This window comes from Chiloscyllium plagiosum, chromosome 2 (assembly GCF_004010195.1).
Source record: "Chiloscyllium plagiosum isolate BGI_BamShark_2017 chromosome 2, ASM401019v2, whole genome shotgun sequence".
NCBI classification, from domain to species: Eukaryota; Metazoa; Chordata; class Chondrichthyes; order Orectolobiformes; family Hemiscylliidae; genus Chiloscyllium; species Chiloscyllium plagiosum.
In genome coordinates, this window is record NC_057711.1 from 13,824,322 (window position 1) to 13,834,574 (window position 10,253).

At 43.9% G+C, this 10,253-nt stretch overlaps 1 protein-coding gene across 5 annotated transcripts in view; it reads left to right on the forward strand.

Moving 5' to 3' along the window:
- LOC122557088 overlaps positions 1–10,040 on the forward strand; it is a 73,336-nt gene extending 63,296 nt beyond the window's left edge. For 3 of the 5 annotated variants that reach the window (XM_043704386.1, XM_043704411.1, XM_043704420.1), the window contains 5 exons: positions 3,059–3,106; positions 8,160–8,213; positions 8,306–8,341; positions 8,835–8,874; positions 9,142–10,040. In XM_043704386.1, coding sequence (XP_043560321.1) covers positions 3,059–3,106; positions 8,160–8,213; positions 8,306–8,341; positions 8,835–8,872 — 176 coding nt within the window. In that variant the 3' untranslated portion in view covers positions 8,873–8,874; positions 9,142–10,040. Of the gene's footprint in view, positions 1–3,058; positions 3,107–8,159; positions 8,214–8,305; positions 8,342–8,834; positions 8,888–9,036 lie in introns of all 5 variants that reach the window. The other 2 variants (XM_043704392.1, XM_043704401.1) reach the window with 2 other exon arrangements.
- The last annotated feature ends 213 nt before the right edge of the window (positions 10,041–10,253 follow it).

Below are 10,253 nucleotides of genomic sequence, written 5' to 3' on the forward strand. Positions count from 1 at the left end.
CTGCTGTGCTTTTCCAGCGCCACACTCTTGACTGGGTAAAAATTTGGCAGACTATAGTACATTGTGAGAGAATGTGATGTTGCCCACAAGAATGAAAAAGCGGTGTACTTTTGAAATGGAGACAAATTGCAGAAATATGAGGTTCGGAGGAATCTAGGTACATGAATCACATGGTTAGTGTTTATTGCAAGGGCAATAGAATACTAAAAAAAGAAGGACTTCCTTCAGCTGTGAAAGGTCTTGGTGAGACCACATCTGTACATTATAGTCTCCTTCAGCTGTAATAAGACGCTGTGGTGAGACCACATCTGTACATTATAGTCTCCTTCAGCTGTAAAAGGTCTTGGTGAGACCACATCTGTACCTTATAGTCTCCTTCAGCTGTAAAAGGTCCTGGTGAGACCACATCTGTACATTATAGTCTCCTTCAGCTGTAATAAGAGGCTGTGGTGAGACCCCAAATGTACATTCTAGTTTCCTTCAGCTGTGAAAGGCCTTGGTGAGACCACATCTGTACATTATAGTCTTCTTCAGCTGTAATAAGAGGCTGTGGTGAGACCACATCTGTACATTATAGTCTCTTTCAGCTGTAATAAAAGGCTGTGGTGAGACCACATCTGTACATTATAGTCTTCTTCAGCTGTAATAAGAGGCTGTGGTGAGACCACATCTGTACATTATCGTTTTCTTCAGTCTTGCTGAGACCATATCTCTACATTCTCGTCTCATTTAGCTGTGAAAGACCAGACCACATCGTATATTATAGTCTCCTTCTTTGAAAAAAGGTGCAAACACATTAAACACAGTTCAGAAAAACATTGATTCAACTCATTTAGGATAAGGTATTACCCTAATGGGTAATGCCCTCATTGTTTCAATAATATTACCATCACTGAAAGCCTCAGTATCAATATCCTGGTGTCATTAAGGTTACCCTTGACCAGATATTTGACCGTACTTGCACATAAACATAGTGGACCCATGAGCATGTTCAAGGCTAGGAATACTGCTCTGACAATCGTACCTCCTGACTCTCCAGAGCATGTCCATCATCAATAAGGCACGTATCAAGTGTGTGATGGAATACTTCCCATTTGCCTGGATGGGTGCAGCTCTAACAACACTCTGGAACCTCAACACCATGCAGGACAAAGCAGCCCGCTTGATTGGCACTATGTCCACAAACATCCCTTCCCTCCACCACTGACACTCAGTAGCAGCAGTGTGCACTAACTACAAGATGCACTGCAGGAATTCATCAAAGTTCCTCTGACAGAACCTTCCAAACTTACAACAACTTCCATCGAGAAGGAAAGTGGTAGCACATTTGCGTTCCCCTTCAAGCCATTCACCATCCTGACTTGGAAATACATCACAGTTCCTTCACTGTAACTGGGTCAAAATCCTCCCAATTCCCTCCCTAGTGGCATTGTGGGTCAACCTACAGCAGGTGGGTTGCAGTGATTGAAGAAGGCAGTTTGCCCCCACCTTCTCAAGGGTAACCAGGGATGGGTAATAACTGTTGACCCAGTCAGCAACACCTACAAATGAAAGAAAATTAGGCAATGTTGGGCAGATAGGGCCAGTACGATTGGAATTTCAAAGGATAAGAGACAATTCTATTGAAACATATCAGATCCTGAGGGAATTTGATTGAGCAGAGGGTGAGGTGATGTTTCCCCTTGAGGGGGATCCTAGAAATAGGGGACACAGTTTCAGAATAAGATGGCACCTTGGAAAAAGGTATTCTGTTTCAGAGACAAAAGTCTTTGCCATCTATCCGTGGAATTCTCTTGGTCAGATAGTGGTTTCCAAATTCATAAACAGCTGGACTGATAGATAGGGAGAATCTGTTGTCTCTTGGAAAAGGAAGAGGTTTGAGAGGGCATAGATTTAAAGTCATGTACAAATGAACACAGGATGTTTACCCAGTGAGTTGGTCGAGGTGGGAATGCCCTATCTGTAAATGTCATGCAGGCAGGTTCAATTAAAGCATTCAAGAGGCCATTGGATGATTATTTGGATAGAAGTGGTGTACAAGGATATGGCAAAAAGGCAGGAGATTGGCACTGAGTAATGATGCTCGTTTGAAGGGCTGATGTAGGTATGATAGATCAAATGGATCAAATGGTTCCTTCTGCAGTGTAACAAGTCTGTGATTCCAAAAAAGCAATGGAGAGTAAGCCATCGAATCCATTCAAGGTACAATCAGATAGACCTTTGATAGAAAAAAGAATTAATGGCTATGGGACTCAGGAAGGTGGAGCTGAGACCACCACTAGACTCGCCATGATCTCATTCAATAGTGTAGCAAGACCCACCCTGTGTCTGTGTGGGTTTCCTTTAGGTGCTCTGGTTTCTTCCCACAGTCTAAAGATATGATGGTTGGGTGGATTGGCCATGGGAAATTGTGTTGTAGTGTGCAGGCTAGGTGGGTTAGACAAAGGAAATGCAGGGTTACAGAGAAAGGGTAGTGAGTGGATTTAGGTGGGATGCTCTTTGGAGGGTCAATGAGACTCAATGGGCAAAATGACCTGCTTCCACACTGCAGGGATTCTATGATTATTCATTATTTAGATGCAAGTTATTTCTTTCCTTATAATGTAGAAATGCAACAACCAATTTGTGCACTGTAATGTCCCACAAACAGCACTGTGTTCAATCAGTTAGCCTGTGTATTTTCATGATGCAGACTGAGGGCTGAGTGATGGTGAGGACACAATGATCTGGGTTGAGGGATGAGTGACAAGGACACAGTAGAGAGCTCCTCTGTTCTTCATTGAAGTAATGCATGTGGAATTGTTCACACCCACCTGAGAGAGCAGGTCAGTGCAACCGTTAACATCTCAGCCACAAGATAACACTTTACACATTGCAGCACTCCACTCGAACTACTCTGAAGTCTCAGCATTGTTCTTACGTTGTAGCCACTGGAATGGGGAATTGAACCCACAGCCTTCTAACTCCGAGGGGTATGTGGTGTCCACTGAGCTGTTGCTGATACCTAACAACACACCAACCAATAAATGTCCCCTTATCATTCCTGTTTGTGTTACAGATCAGGACAGTTCCATCCTCTATGCCGAGATTGACAGCAACAGAACAGGTAAATGGCTGCACCTTAAAGGTTTTGAGCTGTTGTCTAATTGATATTCAGATTCTATCATTAAACTAATAGAACATTTTGTCTTTGTTAACGGTAACAAGAGATTCACAATCAGTGCTTCAGAAGACCCTGAATCAATGACTACTTTTATATTGAGCAAGTGTATCATTTGAGATTACTCCCACTTCCCCACATCTCTAAGAGCTGATTTCACTGTGGTTCTGATTTCCTGATTACACAGAACATAGAAAAGTACAGCACAGAACAGGCCCTTTGTCCCTCACTGTTGGGTTGAGGGTTAATCCTAATGTAAAATAAAATAACTTAACCCTCAACTCACTGCTATCCATGTGCATGTCCAGCAGTCGCTTACATGTCCCCAATGACTCTGCTTCCACCACCACCACTGACAACACATTCCATACATTCACAACTCTCTGTGTAAAGAACCTACCGTTGATGTCCCCTCTATACTTTTCTCCTAATATCTTAAAACTATGACCCCTCATACCAGTCAATCATGCCCTAATCCTCTCATAATTTTGTACACCTTGATCAGGTCTCCTCTCTTCCTCCTTCTCTCCAGAGAGAAAAGTCTGAGCTTATTCAACCTTTCTTCATAAGGCAAGCTTTCCAGTCCAGGCAGTATCCTGGTAAACCTTCTTTGCACCTTCTCCAAACCCTCTGTATCTTTCCTATAGTTGGGTGACCAGAATTGGACACAATATTCCAAATGTGGCCTCACCAGGGACTTGTAGAGCTGCAGCAAAACCTCGCAGCTCTTAAACTCAATCCCCTGTTAATGAAAGCCAAAACACCATATGCTTTCTTAACAACCCTATCCACTTGGGTGGCAACTTTGAGGGATCGACATACTTGCACACCCAGATCCCTCTGTTCCTCCACACTGCCAAGACTCCTGTCTTTAATCCTATATTCAGCATTCGAGGTTTGACCTTCCAAAATGCATCACTTCGCATTTATCCATGTTGAACTCCATCTGCCATTTCTCAGCCCAGCTTTGCATCCTGTCTATGTCACACTGCAGTCTGCAATAGCCCACAATACTATTAATGGCACGTCCATCCTTTATGTCATCTGCAAATTTCCTAACCCACCCCTCAACCTCCTCATCCAAGTCATTTATAAAAATTAAAAAGAGCAGAGCCCTGCGGGACCCCACTCATCATTGTCTCCCAGGCAGAATACTTTCCATCTACAACCACTCTCTGCCTTCTGTCAGCCAACCAATTCTGAATCCAGATAGCCAAATCTCCCTGTATCCCATACTTCCTGACTTTATGAATGAGCCTACCATGGGGAACTTTATCAAATGCTTTGCTGAAGTCCATATACACCACACCCACTGCTTGACCATTGTCGGCCTGTCTTGACACCTCCTCAAAGAACTCAATAAGATTTGTGAGGCATGACCTGCTCCTCACAAAGCCATACTGACTGCCTTTAATCACGCTATGCTTTGCCAAATAGTCATAAATCCTATCCTTCAGAATTCTTTCCAAAACTTTGCTGACCACAGACGTAAGACTGATTGGTCTGTAATTGCCAGGGGTTTCCCTTTTCCCCTTCTTGAAAAGAGGAACAATATTCGCCTCCTTCCAATCCTCCAGTACGACTCCCGTGGAGAGTGAGGAGGCAAATATCCTCGCCAGTGGCTTAGCAACCTCCTTTCTCACTTCCCGGAGCAGCCTAGGATAAATCTGGTCTGGCCCTGGGGACTTATCAATCTTAACATTTGCCAAACCTTCCAGTACATCAACTTCCTCAATCTCGATCTGTTCAAGCCTATATCCAAGCTCCTCAAAGTTCTCAGTCACAACAAGGTCCCTTTCCTTAGTGAAAACCGAAGGAAAAACCTCATTTAGGGCTTCCTCTATCTGCTCAGACTCCACACACAAGTTCCCTCCGATATCCCTAATTGGCCCGACCTTCTTCCTGATCATTCTCTTATTCCTCATGTATGAGTAAAATGCCTTTGGGTTCCCCCTAATCCTTCCTGCCAATCCTTTCTCGTGTTCCTCCTCGCTCTCCTCAGTCCATTTCTGAGCTCCTTTCCACTAAGCCTGTAATCCTTTAAAGCTGTGCTAGATCCTTGCTTCTTCCACCTTATGTAAGCTGCCTTCTTCCTTTTGTCGAGAAGCTCCCCTGATCTCATCATCCAAGGCTCCTTAATGTTACCCCTTCTTATCTGTCTCAGAGGAACAAATTCAGCATCAACTTGCAACAACTGCTCCTTAAACAGTCTCCACATGTCTGCTGTGCCCTTTCTGTGGAACAATTGCTCCCAGCCTGTACTTCCCAACTCCTGTCCGATAGTGTCATAATTTCCTTTTCCCCAATTAAATATATTTCCTCGGTAACTGCTCTTTTCCCTCTCCAAGGCTATGCTAAATGTGAGGCAGTTGTGATCACTTTCACCAAAGTGTTCTCCCACCACAAGATCTGACACCTGTCCTGGCTCATTGTCGGGTACCAAATCCAAAATGGCCTCTCCCCTCATCGGTCTGTCAACATACTGAGTAAGGAAACCCTCCTGAACACACCTGACTAAAACGGCTCCATCCAAACCATCTGCACTCAGGAGGTTCCAGTTGATATTGGGAAAGTTGAAATCACATATAACAACAGCCCTGCTACATCTACATTTTTCCAGAATCTGCCCGCCTATGAGTTCTTCAATCTCTTTACTGCTATTAGGGGTTCTTTAAAAACCCCCAATGTGGTGGCTGTTCCCTTGCTGTTCCTAACTTCCACCTATACTGACTCAGTAGACAAACTTTTCTCAACGACTTTTGTTTCTGTAGCTGTGATGCACTCTCTGATTAGCAAAGCTACACCCCGTCCTCTTTTTCCACCCTCCTGTTCTTTTTAAACATTCTAAACCCTGAAACATCAAGCAACCATTCCTGTCCCTGTGAAACCCACATCTCCGTTATGGCCACAACATCGTATCCCCAAGTACTGATCCATGCTCTAAGTTCGTCACTCTTATTTCTGATACTTGTTGCATTAAAGCAGACACACTTTAACCGATCCCTTTGTTTCATCACGTGAGAAATCTTCCCGATAGATTCACTACACCCTGTCACTGCCCCATCTGCAACTGTCCCCCCTCTCAGATATGTAGCTCTGATTCCGTCCACCCTGCCAAACTAGTTTAAACCCTCCCGAAACACACGAGCAAATCTCCCACCCAGGACATTTATGCCGCTCCAGTTCAGGTGCAACCCCTCCTTCATGTACAGGTTCCACCCTCCCCAGAAGGTATGCTAATGGTCTAGGTATCTGAAGCCCTCCCTCCTGCACCAGCCTCACAGCCACATGTTAAGCTGCATTCGCTGACTGTTCCTCATCTCACTTTCTCGTGGCACCGGTAGCCAACCTGAGATCACTACTCTACTCGTCCTGCTCTTCAGCTTCCAACCTAACTCTCTGTATGTCACTTTTCAGATCCTCAATTTGTTTCCTGGCTATATCATTGGTGCCAATATGTACCACGATTTCTGGCTGCTCACCCTCCCCCTTCAGAATCTTGCAGACCCGATTGGCGACATCCTGGACCCTGGCACCGGGGAGGCAACATACCTTCCAGGAGACCCGTTCCTGACCATAAAATCTCCTGTCAATCCATCTAACTATTGAGTCCCCTACCACTAGTGCTTTTCTATTCTCCCCCTTCCCTTCTGGGCTACAGTGCCAGGCTCAGTGCCAGAGACCTGACAATTATGGCTTTTCCCTGAAAGGCCATCCCCGCCAGCAGTATCCAAAACGGCATACTTATTGCTGAGGGGAATGGCCACAGGGGATCCCTGCTCTGATCGTTGGTTCCCTTTCCTGCCCCTGACAGTAACCCAGCTGTCCTTACCCTGTGTCTGAGGAGTGACCAACTCCCTGTACATCCTCTCAATTTCCCCCTCAGCCTCCCAGATAATCCGTAGTTCATCCAGCTCCAACTCCAGTTCCCTAACTTGGTTTTCAAGGAGTTGGAGTTGGGTGCACTTCCTGCAGATGTAGTCGGCAGAGACATGTGAAGTGTCTCTCGCCTGCCACATTCTGCAGGTGCAACTGCTCTCGCATATATATCTCGCTAATCTGAAAGCCTGCACAGGACTAAACAAAGGAAGAGAAGAAAATAAAAGAGAAACTTGAAAACTTTCCGAGTTTACAGAATCTTAGTAAGGTTAGAGGAGGTGGGTGGGAGGGAGACTTGGGTGGGAGGGGGGCCCTACGGTATCGGGTTTAGATCTCACCCACTTAAAAAATTCCCAGCAGCCCTCGTTTCTCTCTTCTCTCTCTCCTCGTCACTCTGTTCAAAGAAAAATGTTTTATACTCACCTTACCAGAAGTCCTTTGCTCGTCCCTTGCACCTCTCGGCAAATGAAGTAGGAGTGTTTGATGCAGCATTGGAAACTGTTCAACTCCTAGGATTTGTGCCTGCTCACTGTCAGAGATTAACTCCAGATGGGAACTCCCAGTTCAGTTTTAGGTGACCATGAATTCTCCCCTGATGAGCTGCTTCATAGTGTGAGGCCCACGCAGTAGCATTCCCTCAGTATTGATTTGTTCAAGGACAGCTGTGTGTGACAAAATTGACTGAATTTTTAAAGGAGTAATGAAGGATGATCGATTGGGTCTTGTACATTGTCCATCAACATGGATGTTAGCAAGGTTCCACATGGCAGACTGGTCATTAGAGAGAGATGTGTGGTGGTGGTTTCACTGGACAGTAATAGTAACATCACTGGGATCTAACTTTCAATCTCCAAGACTGTGAGAATCTCTGTCCAAACCTCTCCAACGCTCTTTCCCCCTCTTAAGTCGCTCCTTAAGACATGCGTGTTGGAACACCACCTGTCCAAATAACTCCGAATAGGGTTTGATGTCTGATTCTCAAACAGCTCGTCAGACATGTTCCAATGGTAAAGCTGTGAAGTAAATGCAGGATTCTGTTTTGCTGTTAGATTCTTTGATTCTAGAGTCAGAAAGCTAATGCAGTAAGTCAGTTTCAGAGTGGATACTGTTTGTATTACAGCTCAGCCTGACTCCTGTACCTATGCCAGCATCGTGTTTGACAGCAACAGAAAAGGTAACCAGCTACATACTTTTTCCACATAGTGATGTTTCTAAACATTTAAAATACATCCTCCTCACTAACAGGCTGTTCTCTTTCACTTCAAGGTGATAAGAGTCTCTTAGTTGCGGAATCAGAAGACAGTGAGTCAGTTTTTTCTTTCAAAATCCTAATCTCCCTTTCCCTTTCCACTTCCACCTTCTCTAGCCTCTGTAGCCCATTCTCCCAAGTTTGGGACAGTGCCAGTTGGGACTGGGTAATTCTATTTCTTGTTATTAGAGTCCAAACCCAAGGTGGCTGGCTCATGGAGATTTGATCATATGACCTCCAGGCTTCATTCCCACACCACAATGCTGCTGTCATTGGTTGGTCAACCTGCCTGTCTTCATTGGGGTGTTGCTTTTCTGCACCAATCCCGTTAGATGGTACTTGACTGTCAGTCAGAAAGCTTGTCTCTGCCAATGTGTTTATGAGAATTAGGGGGAAAATGTTCAACTGTTGGAGTAAATATTTCCCTTTCCTGTAATTACGCTGACACTGAAAGGACTGATGTTTGGGTAAATTTGCCATTTTCCTGTAATTACCCTGAATCTGAAATTATAATTATAATCAGCTCTGATTTCTGTATCTTTCTAGCGGATGTAACCTATGCAGCTGTTATGAACACACATTAGGAGTGAGTATTTACTGTAAGTAATGAACCTGTGTAACTGAGGCTACACTGCTTCCCAGATCAAATTCAAGGAGCATCATGGGATTCACCAGCTCCTAAAATTGACATAAATATTCTTCAAAAGTTTTTATATTTTATAAAGTCTGTGTCTTTTTATCTTTCTAGACGGAGATGGATTAGAATTGTTTGAAAGCCAAGGATTGTTTAAGGAATACTGTATGTTTTTGAAAGCAAGTATCCTGACACTCATTGTAAGTACTGTTTACACAGCTGCTGGGTCAGACGTAGCAGAAGGTGCAGACGAGCTGGAGACAAGGGCGTGTACAAATGGAGATTCAGCTGGCAACAAGTATCTGATTGGCCTTTGTACTAATGACTAGTAATCAATGACAAAAACTTTGTGCTGCCAGCAATGATGTGATTGCTTCCCAGGTAACTGAACAGCTTGTGTTGATGTGAACAATATTGGGAGAAGCCATCAAGCCATCACCAGTTCAGGAACTGATCATCATCAGCTCTGTTACCTGCAATAAAACTTTAACTCTGAGGACACTGAGCTTATTTTCTTTTCTTTTAGCAGTTGCAATAAGCTCTGACCTTTGATAAATAAGTCAGGCCAATTATAAGCCACCCTGTGTCTCGTGTAAACCAATGACAACATCTGCACATGGAAGATGGAGAAAGAGAAGGAAGTAGCATTCTGATCACAAGCATCATCTCAGCAGATCCTGTGAACTGGGACCACTGAAACTGCTTTCTGTGTTTTCCTTCAAATCAAAGATGAATGTTTCATTCCTGTCTGTATGTGTATGTGTGCGCACTTAAGGGGAATTCGTTCATGAGGATCTTAGAGTTTTAACAAGTGTCAATGGTTTGTCATTATTTCTCTGGAATTCGCATCTATTTATTTGTGAAAAATAGTAATCTTTGTAAATCCAGAAACGTAGTCTGTGCTTCTTGGCAATCTGGGTCGAAAACTCAGTTGAAGTGGAGAATTTTGTGAACTTCTATAAAATCTCCCAACTTTTGTGACGACCTTGGGAATAGTGAGGCTTGATTTCCAAAATGCTACCTCAGTGAGATGTAAAAAGATCCATCTAGGTGTAATATGATATTGACGTATGCCTGTGGTCTGTCAATGTAGTTTACATAAATATTATGTATCTCTATCGGTGTCTTTTCTTTAATGTGGTTCAGCTTTCATTGCTTATCCTATTTCCCCTGGACATTTTGAGCTGGACACCCTGGTGCGTTGAGGATGTTTTTAATAATGGTTTTCTGGATCACTCAGTACACATTAAGAAATCAAAAAAATATACATTCATATGGGTGGCATGCTGGCTCAGTGGTTAGCACTGTTGCCTCACAGCACCAGGGTCCCA